The sequence below is a fragment of the Lepidothrix coronata genome, unplaced genomic scaffold (genome assembly GCF_001604755.1).
Source record: "Lepidothrix coronata isolate B3197 unplaced genomic scaffold, Lepidothrix_coronata-1.0 Scaffold377, whole genome shotgun sequence".
NCBI lineage: Eukaryota > Metazoa > Chordata > Aves > Passeriformes > Pipridae > Lepidothrix > Lepidothrix coronata.
The window spans coordinates 67,445-87,305 of record NW_016690557.1 but is presented as its reverse complement, the minus strand read 5'-3'; the positions used below and the strand labels follow the sequence as shown (position 1 = coordinate 87,305).

General features: G+C 52.0%; 2 protein-coding genes across 3 annotated transcripts in view; both read right to left on the bottom strand.

Annotated features, from left to right (window-relative positions):
- Positions 1-1,449: 1,449 nt before the first annotated feature.
- On the bottom strand, positions 1,450-8,485 carry NARS (asparaginyl-tRNA synthetase). Of its 2 annotated transcripts, none has more exons than XM_017839134.1 (15): positions 8,368-8,485; positions 7,747-7,829; positions 7,578-7,643; positions 7,380-7,472; positions 7,110-7,199; positions 6,912-6,990; positions 6,505-6,575; positions 6,179-6,265; positions 5,185-5,406; positions 4,884-5,083; positions 4,586-4,721; positions 3,958-4,071; positions 3,369-3,500; positions 3,090-3,221; positions 1,450-2,955 (listed from the first exon to the last, which is right to left on the bottom strand). In XM_017839134.1, the coding sequence occupies exons 1-15, from the start codon at positions 8,474-8,476 to the stop codon at positions 2,824-2,826; spliced, it is 1,746 nt and encodes a 581-aa protein (XP_017694623.1). In that variant the 5' UTR covers positions 8,477-8,485; the 3' UTR covers positions 1,450-2,823. The 2 variants fall into 2 exon arrangements, with proteins under 2 accessions (XP_017694623.1, XP_017694624.1); XM_017839135.1 differs by having other exon boundaries at positions 2,824-2,955; positions 7,747-7,826; positions 8,368-8,435.
- A 941-nt stretch (positions 8,486-9,426) lies between these two features.
- Positions 9,427-19,861, bottom strand: part of ATP8B1 (ATPase phospholipid transporting 8B1) — a 15,663-nt gene continuing 5,228 nt past the window's right edge. The window contains exons 3-28 of the mRNA XM_017839131.1: positions 19,001-19,098; positions 18,590-18,703; positions 18,075-18,173; positions 17,924-17,985; positions 17,461-17,533; positions 17,300-17,370; positions 16,895-16,977; positions 16,628-16,786; positions 16,388-16,476; positions 15,935-16,125; positions 15,636-15,844; positions 15,177-15,220; positions 14,898-15,054; positions 14,131-14,319; positions 13,774-13,886; positions 13,378-13,542; positions 13,169-13,280; positions 12,923-12,998; positions 12,680-12,812; positions 12,195-12,480; positions 11,407-11,630; positions 11,163-11,246; positions 10,648-10,893; positions 10,357-10,495; positions 10,146-10,276; positions 9,427-9,660 (exon numbers count right to left, since the gene is read on the bottom strand). Coding sequence (XP_017694620.1) covers positions 9,427-9,660; positions 10,146-10,276; positions 10,357-10,495; positions 10,648-10,893; positions 11,163-11,246; positions 11,407-11,630; positions 12,195-12,480; positions 12,680-12,812; positions 12,923-12,998; positions 13,169-13,280; positions 13,378-13,542; positions 13,774-13,886; positions 14,131-14,319; positions 14,898-15,054; positions 15,177-15,220; positions 15,636-15,844; positions 15,935-16,125; positions 16,388-16,476; positions 16,628-16,786; positions 16,895-16,977; positions 17,300-17,370; positions 17,461-17,533; positions 17,924-17,985; positions 18,075-18,173; positions 18,590-18,703; positions 19,001-19,098 — 3,581 coding nt within the window. The remainder of the gene's footprint in view (positions 9,661-10,145; positions 10,277-10,356; positions 10,496-10,647; positions 10,894-11,162; positions 11,247-11,406; positions 11,631-12,194; positions 12,481-12,679; positions 12,813-12,922; positions 12,999-13,168; positions 13,281-13,377; positions 13,543-13,773; positions 13,887-14,130; positions 14,320-14,897; positions 15,055-15,176; positions 15,221-15,635; positions 15,845-15,934; positions 16,126-16,387; positions 16,477-16,627; positions 16,787-16,894; positions 16,978-17,299; positions 17,371-17,460; positions 17,534-17,923; positions 17,986-18,074; positions 18,174-18,589; positions 18,704-19,000; positions 19,099-19,861) is intronic.

The window sequence follows — 19,861 nt, the reverse complement described above, 5'->3', positions numbered from 1 at the left end:
CACCGCAAACACCGCCCCGGCACCGCAAACACCGCCCCGGCAGCGCCAGCACCGCCCCGAGCCCCCCATGCCGGTTGTCCCCCGCCCGGCCCCGGGGCTGCCCCCGGGCCGTGGCCGTGGCCCGTGCCTCTCGTGCTCCCCTCCTTAGTCCCCGTGGTTCCCACGGAGCGAGGGCGCGCGATCCTCTGTTTGCACAGTAACGCTCTTCAGTCGCAGAACGTTCAAAAAAACCGCGATTTAATTTTTTTTTTTATATATATATATATAAATCCTGTGGGCTTTCTCAGCGGGCGCCTCAGGAGAGGTGAGGGCTGGACTTCTGAGCCCCCTCAGATGCGCTGGTGCAGAAGCACAGAGCTCCATTCCCGGCAGAAATTCAGGCGTTGGAATAGGTTGCGCGGGGAGGTGCTGGAGTCACCACCCCTGGAGGTGTTTAAAATGCGTCTGGATCTGGCACTGGGCGATGTGGTTTAGTGGTTTGGGAGTTATAGTGCTGGGTTGATGGCTGGACTCGATGATCGTAAAGATCTCTTCCAACTCTGATGAGTCTATGATATTATGATTCTAAACACAAACAAACGAACACCACAGCAGTTACCCTGCACATTAACAGGTGGTTTACATTCCATGTCTCCTCAGCAGCGGGTTTGGACAGCTCCTGGAAGGGTCAGGGGCAGACCCAGCTCTCAGGGCTTCTCCTCAAAAAAGGGGGGAGCAGGCGAGCTTGAACGTAGATAAATATAAAATAGTGCATGTAAGGAGAGGTAATCTAATCAAAGGTCATCTCAAAGCAGCCAGGGACAAGGCTGACAGGTCCTGGAGCCAGTGCTGGCAGCCCAGTGTACCAGTTCCAATCCGACTGTGTGGAGATACCATGTGAGAAAATGAAAGTGAGGATGAGAAATCCGAGTTCTGACTGCACATCTTCTCCTCTTCTGCAGGCTTGTTTTCCCCTTCTGATGAAAATAAACCCAAGTACTCTGTTCCAAGAGCTGCAGCAGCCGTCCAAGATCCCACACCACCCCTCTCCACCACCACTGAGGGAACTGCACCGGAGTCTCTGGCAAGTTCAACTCCACTGCATCTTTCCTCCCAGTCACCTTTTAAGCTCCTTATCTGATCTGCCTCTTCCTCGAGCACCTCTTAAGTCCCCAGTCCTTCCTCTAGTAGTTCCCCTGATACAGAGGCTTTTAACCTTCACAAAGCAGCTCAGCCCTGACGCGTTTAAGGACTGAAAACTGATGGCAGACAAAGTGATGTTTTCCCGACCCTTTTCCCTTCCCTTCAGGCACCAGAAGGAAGTTATTTTATAAGAAGTCTTTCCGTGGTGCCAGAAGCCCAGGCTGCTCCCCCGGCTGCTGCTGCCTTGGCAACCCCTTATTCAGCAGCACATTTGCTCTCATTTATTCTCCGTAGGCCAGCTGAGGTGGCCCCTCCAAATTGCAAAAATTCACGCCTTTAAAGTTTATTCCTGGGGGTTTAGTTCAAAAAGAAAAAAAAAGCTCATGCCAGTTCTTGGGATATGAGTTTACTGCACTTGAAAATTCCCTTTTCCTGGGCTTTTGTCCACACTATATTAAGCAATAAGCTCCAAGGGCTCAGTGAAAGGTACAGCCATTACAGGTCAAGTACTGTCTTGTACACCAGCTTCTGTTGCCATAATTTATTGGTTGCTGATTTAGACCAGTTTATATAACATGCAAGATGAAGAAAACCAGTCACTTACTACAAAAATATGGATATCCACAGCTCAGCAATTCCAGGAGTGAACGGCAAATGCAGCTCAGGTCTCAGTGCAGGTGGCACATAATGCCCCTAACCATTTTTTTATCTCTCTGGTAGAAGGAATTGCTTTATTTATGACTAAAAACCCTACAGATGAAGGAACACATGAAGTATTTCACTAACCCTATTTGATAACTCGATTACAGCCAGAGAAGCTGCTCAGCTGCAGTAGCACAAGGGACCGGGGAGCTGCCCTATGAACACACCTCAGCACGACGTGGGAAAGCACCGCCTGGACACAGGTTGGAAGCCCAGCAGTGTTTCAGGTACCAGTTCCTTTGGTCTTTAGTCATTTCTGGTTTCAAACAGGGAGCAAAAGGCACCACACACACCCCCCCCACGTCCAGGCTGGCTGTGCCTGGACCCACGGCAGCGCTGCATCCACAGCTCTGGGGAGAGGGAGCAAAGCCTGCCTTCGCCAGCAGCCTCAGCACTGCTGAGCAATAAATAATCTGAAAGGAAACAGGAAACCCCAAACCCACCCCACCCCTTGCCGTGGAATTCTGCGCACTGTACTACACACCTTGCTACCGAATCAACTCAGAGAACCCCCAGTAAAATCAGCAGGAGCCAGGAATCAGTCCCATTCCCATTCTCAGAGGGCACTATTAGGGAACTTCGAGAGCCTGAACTCCTGACTTCCCCGGCAAGAAACCCCGAGAGAAAAGAGGTTAAAATTAAAGCAAATCTAGAAACAAAATCATCAAATGCCCAGCATATTTTAAGTCACAGAAATTAAAAGCAGAAGCATAGCTTGGGTTTTAAATGACAACTTATCAGGATCTTTGTTTTGTGTTGACTCAAGAGCATAGATGCACCTCAACAATTTTTCTAAGGCTTCTTCCAGTTAATTAGTAGCATTTTTCTTTAGAAAAAGAGGGTTGTTTCTTTTCCATTTCACATCCTAAACTGGTATTTGAATTAGCAACAGGTTGTCAAGAAGTGTTGTTCTCAGACAGGCTGTAGTACAGCAGAGTGTACTGTTCTTTCCCAAGCATCAGCTGCTCAGTTTTTCCAGGAGTTTTTTCCCAAGGATGGCTAAGGTTTGCAGCGCTGGACAAAGCGTGGGTAGAGACAGACATCTCGGATGTGGTGTCTGTTCAGGATCCAGGTCAGGAACCGCTCCAATCCCAAACCATATCCCCCGTGAGGGCACGTACCGTATTTCCTCTGTGAAATTCGAAGCAGAGAGTAAATATTATACATTTTCTTGTTACTTAGAGTTACAGTAACACCTCCAGAAACAAACCAATCCCTCCAAGAGGGAAAAAGCCCAACTCTGGCTGGGTGTCTGCTGTACCGACCTGGTCCGTGTACCAGTAGTACGGCGTGGGATCGATGCCCTCCCTCTTGTAGCCTTCGAGCAGCTCCTCGCTGTCCCAGGTGCGCATGGAGCCTCCAACGATCTCCCCCACGTTCGGCATCAGCACGTCCACCTGCAAGGCACGGCAGCACCGCCCACCGCTCGCGCCGCCGCCGCGGCAGGAGGGGAGGACAGACAGCCACAGCCGGGCCCGGCAGGGGTTCTCCCAGGGTTTCACCGGAGCGCTCGCTCCCCCCGGCAGCAGGCAAACCCAACTCACCGACTCGGTGAGGCGCGGGTCGTCCCGGCAGCGCTGCATGTAGAAGGACTTGATCTCCGCGGGGAAGCGGCACAGCAGGATGGGCTCGTTGATGGTGTCTGTCATCAGTCGCTCGGGGGCTTCCGGAATGTCCTGCGGTGACAGAAGGATTTATTAGCATTGAACACCAAAATGCTCCCACGCGCGAGTCCCACGTGAACCAGCCATGAAATAAAGTCAACCTCAGACCACACATGTCCACACGTTCATCCTGATGTACCTGCATTCTTAAAACAAACTTATCACGGAGGAAATATAAATCTTTACATAGAAAACCAGACATGTCCAGGGGAAAAAAATCCGTTCAATTAAAATCCAAGTCTTCCCAATGTGTCAGACAGAAAACTGAGAGGAAAAACTCCTGGCTCTGGCATCAAGCTCTCTCGAGCTCCTTCAAACAAGTGTCTCGCATGTTGGAGAAGAGCGGACAGGGAACAGATGACAGGTGACAACACAGGTTTTCATTCCAATGCTCAGGGGACATGAGGTGAAATCCCGTCTCACAGCTGCATTCCTGCATGACATCACCACACCTCCCAGCAGGACCTACCTCCCCAAACTCATAGTAAGTGCCATCTTCCTTCTTCACATCGTGTTCCTTCAGCCACTCGATGGCCTCGGCGTAGTTCATGCGTCGGAAGGGACGTTTGGGGGGCTGGAAGCCCTGTGGGGAAGAGCAAACACAGGGGGAAGAGCACCGTGTGAAAGAACACCTTTCCAGTTGAGCAGCATGTCCAGGCTCGGAGCACACACACTCTTCCCAGCTCACACATCATCAAATCATTACTTATGAAATCAGGTGTCTCTCAAAGTCAAATCTTCTGCAAAGGCAGAAGGCAAAGGGGCTCTAACAAACGAAAACACCAGTTGTTCCACTGCTCCCTTGTGCTCCATCCCCACACACCAGCCCACCAATATTCCAAGCTCTGGGCTGGAGGGTTTCATTCCACTGGTACAGCCCACACTGCCATAAATCCTGGCACACTGCTGGCTCCTGGAGCTCACTAGCAGGGGACTTCTTTCCCCAGAGTCCCCTGATTTGGAACTCATCACCAGCCCTGCAGCACTTTCATTTCTATGATGTTACTCAATGTTCTTATTATTCTGCCTTCCCCAAAGGATCACAGCGATCAGAAAAGACTTAAGATCCTATTTTTTTGGCTGTTCCCACTGCCTACCGGGTTGAGGTCGTACACGAGACCCGCTGCAGGTGAGTTCAAGACTCTGTCCACGACATCACACACCAGGTTCTCCAGACGGTCCAACAAGTCCTCAAAAGTTATGAAAGGGCATTCAGCTTCCACGTGAGTGTACCTGAAACACAGAGTCACACCACTGCAAAACCACACACTAGCAACACATCTTGATGAGATAAACTCATTAAAAACCCCCGCACACAAACACACACTTCTGTCCCCTCTTTAATTTCTCCCCCTCCCACGCTGTGAAGGAAATGAGGCTGTGAACTGCCCGTACTCTGCCAGGTGCCGGCGGGTCCTGGACTGCTCGGCCCGGTACGACTGAGCCACGCAGAAGACGTCTCCCAGGGCTGGCAGGCAGGTCTCCAGGTAGAGCTGGGAGGACTGGGTCAAATAGGCCTCTTCACCAAAGTAATCCAGCTTGAACAGGGTGGAGCCTCCCTCCACCTGCGTCTGCACCAAGGTCGGCGGTGTGACCTGTTGAAGAACAGGGCTGTCACGGAGGGAAGAACCGAGGACACGGTGACAGCACACGAGTCGGGGCACTGGAGCAGTCACACGAGGGAGCACGCACTTACTTCGTAGTACCCGTTGGCAAAGAAGTGATCCCTGAAGGCCTGCACGACCATGGAGCGCACCTTGAAGATTTTGGACATGTTCTCCCCTCGGATCATCATGTGCCTGTTGTTGAGCTGCACATCCACCTCCGAGTCCTCGTTGAGCAGATTGTCAGCCCCCCCTGCCGGGGCCAGGCCGATGAGCTCCCAGTAATCACAGCTCAGCTCGTGGCCTCCCGGAGCCTGCCAGGGGCACAGAAACAACCACTGGGGGAAAAGTCCACTGCTTGCCCCCAGGATGGCCTGGAGTGACAGGACAGAGGACAATGGACACGGCCAGAGGGCAGGGTTAGGTGGGATATTGGGAAGGAATTCCTCCCTGAGAAGGTGGTGAGGCCCTGGCACAGGCTGCCCAGGGAAGCTGTGGCTGCCCCGTCCCTGGAAGTGTTGCTTGGAGCAGCCTGGGATAGCGGAAGGTGTCCCTGCCCGTGGCAGGGGGTGGCGCTGGATGGGCTTGAAGGTCCCTCCCAGCTCAGCCTGTGACCCCGTTCTGCTCTCAACAGCTCCCCCGTGTGGGTCACAGCCGCCTCGCATCCCTGAAAATGGCATCTTTCATTCATTCACGGGATTTTCAGGGTAGGAATCCAGATTTTCAAAGGCTAACCCACAGGTTTTTACAAAAACGTAGTCATGTGGGTTCACATTAGCTGAGCTCAGCTCTCCTGGGGACAGGACCCAGTGGCAGGGACGAGTTAGAAAAATTCAGCCTACCCAAATTTCATTTGCAAAACACGCCAGCAATGGCCAATGGTACATGGCTTACCAGAAAACTGAATTATCTACAGAGCAGCACCAAAAGTTCACACTTTGGCCTTATTTTCCACACAGCGCAGCTTTGGGAGGTCTGTCTGTGCTCTAAACCCAATTCCTGCTGAAATAATCTAACCATTCCTTCCACCTCTGCTTCTGCTTCTGTCAGGACAGCCAGGCCCCGCCGAGGAGGACGAGAACATACCTGCTTGCCTTCGGGGAGGAGGTTGAGCGTGCCGTACACCGCCACGCTGCTCTCCGTGGACAGCACCAGCCCGTTGTAACACTGGCACTGCAGGGAAGGACGCACAGCCAGGGTAAGCAAGTGTTTTATTCTTACACTTCCTGCGGCACCGAGATAAACTCGCAGTCACTCCCAGCCAGCTCTCACACTGACACACTCAGGGGTAGGTGATACACTGAGCAGTAACACAACCCAGCCAGCAGGTTTGGGAGAACTTCCCGACAGCTGCGTAAAAGAGGTGTGAACCCTTCAATTAGGGACAGAACAATGAAACCAGCACAACTCACCAGCTCATCGGAAAGGACGCACTGGAGGAACCCTGTGCCATCTCTCAGGACAATGAACATCAGGTTTTTCCCTAGTTAAAAAGAGAAGAAATGTGCTGATTTCACTGGTTAGCTCCTCCCTTGGCAGGATTAGCTTAAAACCCAGAACAAGTCTTTTGAGGAAATTCTGCAGGACCAGACTCCAAACTGAAAATCCCGTAGAATTTGAACTAAGAAATGTCTGTATGCCCACACACTGGGGGAAACTGTCAGTGTTGCAGTGACCACTGCTAAATCACAGAGGACACCTAACTGATGGTTTAAAAATTTCAGAGTAGGTGCTGTTGGACTCATTCTGTGTCCAAATTTTGAAGGCCACTGTGCTTGTTCCACCTCCCTGCACAAGCTCAGTAATGCTCGTGCCTTACCTTGCCTCCGTAACCTGTGAATCCAGCCAAAAATCTTCACTCTCTGCCCTCTGTAAGCCTCCAGAGCACTGATCTTCACCTGTCAGGGAATAAAGGCCATCAGGCAGGGGAACGATTGGCCACCTCTTGCACCCAGGGTTCATCCAAAGCCCATCCCAGAGCACGTACACTCCCTGTGCTGCCCTGGATCATACTCACACATTTGGGCTCTGGAAGGCTGGGATCATTCTTGATAACAACCTTCTTGGCTTCCTCCAGGTTCTTCTCTCTTCTCAAGAGATCTTCTGCCTGGTCAAAGGGACTAACTTATTAAACAGCTGTAAACAGGCCAGTTGTAAGTAACGTGTGAGGAACTAACTGCAGCTTTTCTGCAGGAGCAGGAAGGACAGTGACACACAGTGACAACGACACTGACACAGTGTCACAGTTTTCGGCACACAAAGGTGCTCTGCTCCCTCTGCAGCCTACCTCCTTCTTCTCCTTGGCTTCATTCTTCATCTGCTCCCTGTGCCACAGCTTCTTGACATTCTTCATCTGTGACTTGGAAATGATGGCCCATCTCTAAGGAATCCAAGGAGAGAGCAGAACAAAGAACATTACATTGTGTCCCTTCCCACTGAGGAGCACTAAAATAATTCCCACCAGGAAGCTTTAATGCCACAGCACCTCATTTTCTTTTTGGGAATCCACATAAATCGTAGGAAATGGCTCTTTTCCTGCTGTCATCAATGCCTAAAAAGGGGGAGAAAATAACAGAAGTGAACTGAACTCATCCTCACAGAGCCTGAGCACATTCCACACTGTCCCAAACCAAGCAGGCGTTTTCCACACTTACCTTTAACACGGTCTTGAATGGTTTCTTCTGCGTCCCATCCCCAGTGGAGTCGTTGCCCTCCCGTTCAGACACGTACAGCTCTTCTAGGATACATCACAAATACGGGCAATAAGTCAAAAAAAAAAATGAGGAGGAAGAAACTGGACACACAGGGATGTGTCCCTGCTCGCTGCAAGGGGCTGGACGAGGTGACCTTTAAAGGGCCCCCCCACCCCAAACCTCCCTAGGAGACCAAATCTTCGTGGTTACAAGCACTGGTGAACCTTCAAAGGCACCAGCTGGTCAGACAGCACAACAATTCTTTCCTATTTTCCACTGTAAAAATCAACCCATGCGGGGTGTTCTCTAAGCCCTAAGGGCTCCCGAGGTGCTGAACTCTCGGAACCAGCAGCATCCTTCCCGGGAAGGAGGCAGGGAGGCAGGGAGGCAGGGAGACGGGGCCGGGGGGAGCAGCCAGGGCGCAGAGCAGCGCTCGGCTCGCTCCCGGCCGGGAACAGCGCAAGGGAGAGGGCCCGGGCTCCGGGGCCCGGCCGGCCGGGGGCTGCTCCGTCACGGCCCCTCCCCGGCATCGGGACACGGGGGATGCGACAGGCGGGGATGCCGCGCCCGGCCGGGTCTCACCGAGCGCCATCGCCGCCGTCCGCCCCAGCACCTCGCCCGCCATGTCCGCCCGGCGCTGCCCCGGCAGGAACTGCAGGAACTGCGCCAGGAACGGCACCAGGAACTGCATCACCGCGTCCCTGAGCCAACCCCGCGCCCGGTTGCGTCAGCCGCGCCCCGCCCGGCCCCTTCCTCCGCCGGGGGCACGGGGGGCACGGGGGGCAATCCCGCCCGCCGCCCGCCGCCCGCCGCCCTCCCCCTTGTGCTCATCACAACACTGCGCTTCGGGGTGTTTATTTCGCGTTGCACTTTTGAAATGTACATTCCATTCAACGAGAGCTGGAGGGCGGGATTTGTACGAGAAAACCCTTTCGAGAATCGACCTTAGTCCGGGAGGGGAAAGTAGCTGAAAAGTGAAACGCTCGAACATCTCAGCTCGAGGAGAGAACGTGCAAATGTAAAGAGACTCATAAAAACCCTTTTTACGCTGTAAGAGCAAGTGAAGTGTGTTCCAATGGGAGTGACTGATTTCCGGTTGTCCATCACTGTATCCAGAACTGAAATGAACAGGCTGTGCCAGCTTCTAGACACCAGATCCATCCTAATTCCTAATCCAGTCTGACACTGGCTGAAGTTTATGACCAGGCACACCCTCGGCTCAGCCGTGCCAGCTCCCTTGGTGTCCAGGGTCCTCTCCCGGGGCTCAGCAGTTCATGAAGTGGAGCACGCAAAGGAAATAGCTTTCAAGGACAAATATGAAATGTAGCTGCAGTTTTGTACCACGACAGTATTAAAAAGTGGAAAGTCTGCAATTCCAGGCCTCACTAAAAACTGACCCTGCTGGGTTTCCATTCCCAGCACGCCGTCACACAGAGAGGTCACACAAGGATCAGTAGCTCCAGGGAGAACTCTTGGCCTTTTTGCGTTCCCAGGAGTCCAAGCCCAGAAAGTTCTGTGATAAGACATAAACCCCCTCCTGTCCTTATGCCCTTTACGGTTAAAAAAGATCCTGAGTTTGTTTCGAACAGTTCTGTGCAATCACCGGGACAACCGGGACAAGGATCGCCCTCCCGCGGCGCCTCAGCTCGTCTCCCGGGTGTCCCCGGTGCCCGTGCCCGGCGCCGTGCCCAGCACAGCATCCAGCGGGGCCCTCCTCTTGCGGATGCTGCGGCCCGAGGCGATGAGGTCGGCGTAGCCGCGCTGGTGCGAGAAGGCGTAGGCCGAGCGGCGGGCGGAGAGCCCGCGGCGGAACGCGCTGTGCCGGCGCCGCCACTGCTGCTCCTCCAGCAGGTACTTCCGACGGTTCCGCTGGATCTGCACGGACACCGGGGGCGGGGGTCAGGGCAGCACCACCCCTGTACCGTGTGCCAGCTCGGGACACAGCAGAAGCGGCCACAACCTGTCAGCCTGGCGCTGCAGCCCAGCCCAAATTAAACCCAAACTGGGGATCTCAGAACCCTCACGGGCTCTCTGTGGTGTCACCAGGTCTCAGGCAAGCACGCAGTGAATCGGCCCCCACTGAGCTGCTGCCCCTGGCCAGCCCCAAGGCCACCCTTCCTGCCCACAGGACCCCAGCTCCAGGCTTGTGTCACCTCCCTGAGGGCACCATCACTTCTTTGTCTCTCATGGAATTACAGAATCTCAGACTGGTTCGGGTTGAAAGGGACCTTCAAGCCCATCCTCTCCACTCCCCTGCCATGGGCAGGGCCACCTTCTAGCAGCCCAGGTCTCAGCACCAACACCAACTCCTGTGAGTAAATACCTGCCAAATTCACCAAAACAACGCAGGCTGCACTCACTTTGTCGCTTTCCGAAGGCCAGATTGTCATGGATAAGAAACGCTGGGCCACTACAGGGAGCAGGCAGATAGCAATGGATAAAATCATGGTGAGCCAGAGGTACGGCTGGCGCAGAGCGTTCGGAGCAGTTCCTGGCAACAACAGAACAACGAGTAGTGTGCGACAAAGCTGCCCGAGACAGGACCGAGAACCACAAACCACGAGGACTGACCTGTGAACTGAAAGCCAGAAGGGAAGAGGACGTGGATTCCAGCACTGTGGAAGTCAAATGTGATCCCAAAGTAAAGTGCAATACTCCCAAAGACTGAGAAAGCGTTAACAAAAGTCCAGTAAGATGTATCCAGGCCGATCTGAAAGCAAACAAAAGCGCCCAGTGAGTTTATTAATTCCAAATAACGTCAACTGCTTTTTGCACATTGCTACATTTTCAGCAGAGAAATTTAGAACCGTGAGCAGAAAGTGTTCTCAGAGCACCAGAGTTCGGGAAGCCACGTTTACTTGCCTGAAAATTGACGACAAAGATCAGGGAAGATGCTGCTGTGACAGCAAAGGACTGATAATCTGCAGGGGCTTCTCCATCTTGTCCCATAGATTTCATGTAAGCTCCGTACGGGATGAAGAAGATGATGAGTGAAGTTACAGCTCCATGGAGCAAACTTAGAAAGAACTTCTTGTAGTTGAAAAGTAAATCCCTCTGGCCCAAAATATACAGTCTGGGGAAGCGAAGGCTCAGCTTGTCGCTCACGTCCTTAATAAAGGGGGGAAAGAAAAGGAAAGCTGTGGCAACGTGTTCTTCTCAGAGTGAGCTTTGAAGAGAGAGGCTCAACTACACGGTGTCCCAAAGGGAACGGCAGATCCCTTTCTCTGTCCAATAGCAGGGCTTTGCACAGAGTTAATGCACGAGGAAGACTTTTTTAAAAGCCACGAACCCAAACAAACTGCCCTTGTTTTATGGACCAGTGTTGATGCAAGCAGAGACCCGCTGGCAGATGCCTTTGGACTCGTCTGTGGGAGTACCTGGTCGAGCAGGCCGACGAGCAGGACCGGGAGGCTGGAGTACAGCACGTTGTACAGGGTGATGAACCAGTCCTCGTAGGCTGTCTGCAAAAGAGGGGCCATCGCGGCAGTCGGTGATTTCTTTGTATCCCACCCTTCCCCTCCGGTTCCTGAGAAAACCCGCGTGTGCTCTCCTGTGGCTTTGAGCTCCCTGCACTGACAGAGGGTCTGCTTGCTGTGATCCCAGCCCAGCAGACCTCCCTACCTGGGCAGAAAAGCCGTTGAAGAACGAGTACCAGATGTGGACGAGCGTGAAGGCGAAGTTCTTGTAGAAGAAGTATCTCAGAAACTTGCACATCCTGATGTAAGACCATCGCCCGTGGACCAGCAGCAGGCGCTGCAGGTACCGGAACTGCCCGAAGGAGTAGTCGCTGGACATGACGGCCTGCATCCCCTCCTGGCCACTGATCCCAACTCCAATGTGGGCAGCTGGGGCAAGGAGACAAACACCACGCGCCGGGTTGGACAAAGGGACAGGGACAACGTGAATGTCACTCTCAGTCCTTGTTCTGTCACAACAGACGTGGGAAATCTGACCGAGGGAGAACCAAATGACGAAACAGAGCAAGCAAAGCCCTGGACAAACTGGCCAGGCAGTTTAGGGACATAAACCCCATCCCAGAGGGATCTCTTGGGAAGTGGCTCAAAGAGCAGCAGCTGCAATCCAGGATGGTTAATGCCTCCAGGCAAGGGGCAGCCAGGCTATCGCTTTGGTTTTTATATTATACCGCTGTAACCCACAACATGAGAACAGAGGGAATTCAGGTCCCTTCTCAGGGAATGTGTAAAAGAAAAAAAAAAAAATAGATCAGGAAAAACCACTAACCATTTCCTAAAGGGCTTCCTCAGAAAGGGAAACAGGCACAGAAGCTAAAAGCCCTGTGGCAGTGACACAGATGGAAGAGTCTTCGGAGCAGAGAGGGACAGCGGAGAGAGCGCAGGAGCAGGGCAGAGGAGATGTGTCCTAGCCAGAGAGTGCTGCAGCTGCCTTACTTTTGATCATGTTCACGTCGTTGGCGCCGTCCCCGATGGCCAGGGTGACGGCCTTCTTGTACTTCTGCACCAGCTCCACCACCATGGCCTTCTGCTTGGGCGTCACGCGGCAGCAGATCACCGCCCTGCACTCGCACGCCAGGTCCACGAAGTTCTTCTGCTGCTGCTCCTTGTAGGCCTCAGCCCTTCTCCTCTTCTCTGCTTGCTTTTCCTTCTCTTCTGCCGTTCGGGGGAACTTCAGCTTCAGCTTCTTCTTCTTCTTTTTCTTCTCCAGCAGGATTTCGTTCTGTGCAACAGAAATGTGTCGCGTTCCCCTCTGCACCCTTTCCAGTCCCGCTCCAGGTGCTGCCCCACGACACCCCTGAGGTCACTACACTCCCAGCACACATTTCTGGCACTTTAATGAACTGCTCGTGCAGACAAAGGAACAGAGTCCCGAGTCCTCAGGGAGGGCCCCCAAAATCCCACCCAGCCTTTGCACATACCAGCCAGGAGCCAGTGATGATTAGAGCCCGATCTTTGCTGCCCTGGAAGAAGGGCTCGTTCATTCTGAGAGAGGAATGTGGGCTGGATCCAGCCCTGTTCCTTTGGTTTTCCAGCCTAGTTTGAAGGAGAGCACTGGAAAGAGAGGGGGGGAGGCTATTACAGGAGAACCAAGGACAAACTTTAAGCTTGGTCAGTCCCAGACTGAAAATCCTGGAAAGGAAATCCTCTGTGTTTTCACTTGCCTGATATCTTCTCCATAGCAGATGGCTGTCTCCTCTGTCAAGAGTTCACAAGAGAATCCAATATTTTCAGCAGTTTCTACAAGAAGAAATGGAGAGGAAAGTATTTACTGGAAGTTCTGTCTGTTGGGAGCACTTCAGTAATTTCTGATTTATGCTTCAGTATGAGAATTCCCTTTCAATGCCACAGCGTGGATGAACAGGAAAACATCCTCCTCTTTTTGGCTCTTTGGCTGTAAGCAAACCCACCTTTTTTGTCGCCAGTGAGCACCCAGATTTTAATGTCTGCTTTGGAGAGTCTGGAGATAGTTTCTGGAACTCCATCCTGCAGTTTGTCTTCAATAGCTGTTGCACCGAGCAGCTGGAGGGGATTTGAAACACAGGGGTTTAGCAGCATAAAAAAATCGGTTTCTTTTAACACAAGAATAGAAGTACACTAAAAATGTACAGCTTCTTACAATCAAGTTTTTTTCTATCTCCTCATACACTTTGTCCAGAGCTTCATCTCGGTTACTTGTAGCTAAGCTGGCCTCCACGAACTTTTTATTCCACACATCAAATTCATCCTGACTTATGTCTCTGTAGCACAGGCAGAGTGTCCTGAGAGTTTCGTTTGCAAAGACCTGAAAAATGATAAAACCCACGCACGTGCACAAAGGAAAACCCTTCATTTGCAGTCCAAATGTAAGAGTTGAGACCATGGGGTTTAGAAAGCTTGATAAAACAAATCTGATTTGCAGAACCAATGGCAGGTCTGCATTTGTGTTAATAGCTCAGGAAAAGGAAACTAACGACGTTGTTGTCAGAAAGACACAATTGTTGATTTACAAACGGCGTATAAAAGACAAACATACATCGAGCGCCTCTTCTGTGGCCTCTCTCTTCGGATTGCTGGGGTGCAGCCGCTCGTAAATCACCGTGTCGGCCCCCTTGCAGTACAGCCTGATGTTCCCCCCGGCCTCTCTGACTGCGCAGGAAAACAGGAGAGGTGGCACAAAACGTCAGGGCACGTTTATGCAGAGGAAGGGTCTCAGGTTGCATTTTTCAGCCTATTGCTAAGGGCCAAAGCTACGAGATCAGGCTTCCTGTCCAGTGTGTCACAGGGCCGTCACCCAGCTGGGAATTCCTGCCCCCAGCTGCCCTGGCAGTTCCCTCTTCCCCCAGGAACCGCGAGTGACCCTCTCCACGGAGGCCGGTTGCCAGGAGCTCACCGATGACAGACATCCTCTTCCTGTCGCTGTTGAAGTCCAGGAGGGCCAGGACCTCGTAGGTCCTGTGGGCGCCCATCTCGCTGAGCGTGATGGTGTTCTGGGTGCGGGACAGGAACACGTAGCCCAGGTTCCTGGCGGCCGTCACCAGGGCCCCCTCGTCCGGGGAGGCTGCCTGGTAGTTGAGCTGACCTGCAGCGTTGGAGGGGGGAGGAGAGAAAGCCAGGATACACCTGAGGACACACCTGGACACTGCTGCAGCCCCAAGAGCGGCGCACCCGGAGAACAGGGACCGGGGACCCCGTTTTACTGGATGTGCTTCCATCGGGATCAGTCCTGAACCCGCCCCCCTGCAGGCACCAAAAACTCCTCTGCCTCAATATCCTGATTTCTCAGTGCAGCCATTTAAGCTCCAAAAGACCAACCCCTGGCCACAGACACCAATACAACGAGTGGACACAGCCCCAAGAGCAGGAAAGGACAGGACACTGTTGGTATCACCAGCTCACAAAGGTGGGAGTAAAGCAACATTACTAATCTCCCATGTTTTCATTGAATCTTCCAACCTGATGTTTCCCATCCATGAATTCAACAGCTGGTCACCTCTGCATTGGGTTTTGTTTCATTGAAAAGAGCATGCTAACACTCCTCCTCCTTTATGGGATCAGCACTGCCTTTGGGCCTCTCCCCTGTGCAATCCCTGCGTTTGAATTATTGTTTCCTCCTACACAAGGAAAAAAAAAAACAAACAACAAAAAGCCCACACTCACCATCAGAAGTGTCAGCCATGACCGTGTGACAAATGGCAAGCAGAAAAAAGAACTTGTGGATCTCTGGCTCCTTTCCAGACTTCATTTGCTCTACCAGGTAGTGATCATAGAAGAGGAACTTCCCGTCCGCGTACACATTCCAGCTGAAATCCACTTGCTGCTTGGAAAACGGGGCAGGAGAGAGGCCGAGTTACCGCGGGTGCCGTTGCTTTGTGCCCGCCTGCACCTCTCCACGCTGTGCCAAGGCGCTGTGCCCGTGCCACAGTTCCACGGACCTACCTCGGGGTGGCTCTGGAGCTGCCCCGCTCTGTCCCGGCTGTCTCCTGCAAGGCAAGCACCCGCCGTCAGAGGGACCACGACAACGCTTTTACAGCCCAGCACGAAGTCAAACAGATCTCAGTTATGTCCCGCACTAGGAATGGAAGGAACAGGGAGAGGGGAAGCTGCTGCTCTTGCTAAATTTCCTTGTTTGTTTCTAGGTTTCGTCCCCAGAACATTTTAGTGAAAGCAAATAGTTTTGTAAGTTTTCTGCTGGGAAGTTTCCACTCGAGCCCATCAAGTTCCACTTTCTAAATGGGAAAACAGTGGGAAAACCCCAGTTATTCAACTGTACTGGAGCTTTACTCAATGCCAGGGCAAACAGTGGAAGTTCAGTTGGAACTCAGAGGACTGGTGTGCACCTGATTTCCCTCGAGCATTAAAATCCCTCCCCCCCTGCAGAGGCTTTGCCCAGAGTACCGTATCTTTGGCCGTTTATGCAGCACTTTTTAAAGGTCATGATGTTCTGGGTGAGGGTTCCGGTCTTGTCCGAGAAGATGTACTGGATCTGCCCCAGCTGCTCGTTGAGCGTGGTGGTCCTGGCCTTGGCCGCCGTGTCCTTCTCGGGGTAGTACATCTGCAGGTCCCAGTTGATGAAGTAGCTCTGGCCAAAGCGAATCACTTCCACACTGAAGGAGAGAGAGGCGACGTTGGAACGTTCTCCCCGCCAGCTGCAGCTCAGCCCCCGAAATAACGGCACCTCCCCGGCATCTCCCTACCTGACGTAGAGGGAGATGGGCACCATGGTGTTGAGGACGATGATGTACCCCCAGAAGTTGAGGAAGCCCCGGTAGGGAGGGCTGAAGTCCTCTGCGTCGTACAGGTACCAGGAGCAGTTGCCAATCTGCTGCTCCCAGTAGGTGTGCCCGATGGCCAGCCCGGCCGACAGCAGGATGAGGACCACGATGATCTGCGGGGGGCACACAGGCCTGTCACGCCTCTCTCTCTCCGCTCACCTTAAATCCCAGATCCCCGTCAAAACATGACAGGGGTTCGTCAGGAGAACGGGAGTAAACCTTTCCCACAAAGGCACCTTCCTGCACTTCCTCCTGCTCCACCCCACCCCAGCGGGGCAAAACAATTGGAGACGTTCTTATTACACACCTAGCTTTGCATTCACTGCTCACTCACAAACAAGCTCAGCCCTGGGAATTTTAAACAAAAAGCCTTACAGTGTAAACCATGTAGTTCATCAGGGAGTCGATCTTTGTCCTTTTAAATCTCGTCTTTCCGCTGTTTTTCATAATTTTTGTGTCAGCACCTGAAAATGAAGAGTGAAAAATTCAAACAGGGGAAAGATATAACAAAGAAACAAGGGCCAGTATGGCTGTTTTACCACACCCGGACATGAAATGCAGTTGGTGTCTGGAGGCTGAAGATGCCTTTTCGCTCTACGGGGAAATATTACACACCTGCAAACACCACCATTCCATGGCAGAAATCCGTGTTCCTGATCTTACACCCGCGCAGCAAAATCTTGTCAGCATCCAGGGAATAACTGGAGTTCCGCCAGAATAACGTTCCCGTGAACTTATCCAGGCGGTTATTGGGCTCTTCGCACTCAATCAGACCTACAAAATTTGGAGGGGACTGTGTTTCATTTACAAGAACCACAGAAGGAGCTTCACTTTGCTTGCACTGAGTGCTTTTAATGGTGTCGAGGATAGAACTGTACCAACCATCGAAGTCTGCCAGCGCGCTCTCCTCCTGAAGCTGCCTGTGCGTCACCTCCAGGGCCATTTTGAATTTCAAATTAGTCTCGCTGAGAAGGAAAGGATAAAAAGGCAATTTTATTTAAAACACGGATACAGGAGAGACGTTTGAACATATGCCATGGGTGCCACCGCTTCTCTGGACAACCAAAGGTAAAAAATCAGTCCACGTCCTTCCTACGTCACATTCTCCAACACTTCTGACATCTCTGTGGCACTCCAGTGGACCCTCACTGATTTATGATGATCCTTGAGTTGTGGGAATCAACAGTGCCTCAGTTCCCACAGTTCCCCACTTAACCAGTAGAATCTGACGTGCACACCCTTTGCTCTTTGACCAGTCCTCCCGAATTAACTCCGAGACGTCCTTACCCATCCAGTTCAGCTGTCTCCACGTAGCACAGACTGTTTGGTTCTGAGCTGGACAGCAGTAAAATATCAGCCTGGAAAACAAATCAAATAAAAATAAGTGCAGGTCAAGATTGCCACAGAACTCTGCAGAAACAGAAACCAAAAGTATCTGAAGCACTTACAGGAATGAAAGTGTTTTTCTTCAGACGAATGACGTCACCGACTTTAATATCTTTCCATTTTGTGGGTTTGAACCTAATATCAAGATAGTTTAATGATTAAGAGCACTATGCACTCCATAAATCTTGCAATACTGGACTTTCCTTAAGAGGAAAACAGGGGATAGAGTAGGTTTGCTTCTTGGAAACTGCAGTTTATTTGAGGTCTGTAACTTAGAAGTCCTAACCTACCTCTTCTCTTCCCACTCCACCTAGATATAAATTCCTATCCTTCTCTCCAGAGTCTCTCAGCACAGATTTAGTGCCACAGGATTAGTGTTAAATTATTCCTTTGGCCAATTCTCTTCCAGTTTCAATTCGGTTTTCACCCGGGCAGCAGAGAACAGAGAGCTGAACCTTCCCTATCATCCACGGCCTCAGTTCCCTGACAAAGCTCAGTAACGGGGCAAACAAGGCACATTCACACCTTCCATCCTTGATGACATCGCATGTCCTGTTGTTGACCTCGTTGTCCATCCTGTGCCGGGCCTGAAACCAGAGCGGAGAATTGTCACAACCGGGCGAATGAGCTGCCCTGGGGGGGTTTGCTCGTCACACGAGCAGAGCAGGGCTCTTACAATGTCATCCACCAGGTCTTTGACTGCGGTGATTCCCAGCACGAAGAGCAGGGGCACCAGCGTCGTGTACCATGCCAGGGTGCTTATCTGGGGGATCGACTACAAAAGAGCAAGGAAAGCAGTTCAGTTCAGCACAGGAGCACCCTCGGAGGCATTTCCTACTGACCTGGCTGGAGCAGGAGAAAGAAACCAACACAGCAGAGGGAATTTTTTAAGTCAGGCTGTGAAAATGAGCAAAACTCTCCCGGAGAAGTTTGGCTGTGCTGCTCGACTTCAGCACCAGCTCCTCTTTAAAAATCACAGTCCCTCGTATATTGTGCTGGGGCTTCTGATTCCCGAGTTGAACCCAAGACACATCTTTTCCCCGTGAAATTCCTGAGCTCTGCATCCAGCCCATCCTGTTTCTGTGGGGATGGGGCTGGTCTGGGTAACAGTTCAGGCAGTGCCCTGAATTGTGTCACAAATACTACTGAGCCCAAATTCCCTGCACGGGGAGCATTCTCTGCCTTTCTTACCTGCAAAATGAGAAGAACGAGGAAATAGAAGTTGGCTGCTCTCTTAAACTGCTCAAACAGATTCAGAGGTAAAAAAGTGATGGGGTTGTACTTGTATGTCTTAATTGCGTTGTCCTGTGGGAGAAACCCAAATGTCAGTCACGCTGCGGGTTCTTCTTCCATCACAAGTGTGCATATTTTTAAGCAAAGCAACCATGTGATATTTTGGGCTGAGGGCACCTGGCTTCTCTAAGCACATCTCTCGCTGCCTCGCTTTTCCGTTCACAACCCCCAACCCGGTCATCCTCCCCTCCTCTGCTGGAAACCCTAAGGAAGTTTGAACGGCGGCTTTTCCACCGCTCCGAAGATCCCGCGGGGATAAAGGGAGCATTCGCCTGGCAGTTAGCACCTCATCGAGGCGGGACAACTTACCGCGTATTTGCTTTTTTTGAAGCACAGGAAGATTGTTCTCTTGAAGGCGGGCTGGTCGTAGAAGCGCCGATCGTTTGCCTTCACTTGCCAGCTGCAGTCTGGAAGCGACAAAACGGGTCAAACACTTGTCACAAACACGAGGGAACAAATCTGTCCCTTTTAGGCTTTCTCTCCAATCCATCTTCTAAAGGCACCTCCGACTGAAGCACGGCTGGTACCTGCTTTTTAGTGCAGAGGCTAAAAAAAGCTTTTCAAGGCGGTTTTCCAGGCTGTTTGTCTTTATTAACAATTCAAATGTCATGGGGGGTAGGAAGAAGTGTTGCTTAACAATTTAAAAGGTCTGTGAGAAACGGGAAAGCCCTCAGAGTAACATTTATCCACGCTAAATTCCCTCCCCTCTTTTCCTTTGCTTCCAGAAGCCACTGAACGCTCCAAACAGCTTTCCATCTTCCTAGAAATGAAGAGGCTGGGTCACTTTTGAAAGCAACAGTTTGATATATCCACGCTGTGCCATGGTTTTCGTTTGCACCCACAAAAAAAGGGACAAATCTGCAGCGCTCATTTTATTTCCTCAGCCACGAGTTTTGTCCGATGGCATGAAAACTCGGGAGTAGGAATTGCACTTGGGAAGTGATTTTCCACGCCTGCCCTTTCCCGACCCTCTCGGACCCTTCAGCTCCCTTTTCTACCCTCTGATCCAGCTCCCGGGAGCTCTGCCCGCCCGGGAAGGGTGACTGACGCAGGCAGGGTTTGGAAACGCAGCTTCCCTGACTCATCCCACCAGCATCTCCCCCTTCCCTCAGCCCACGGCCATCGTCCTTCCCCGGGTGCTCTTCCTGGTTTCACGGGATTCTCCTCCCC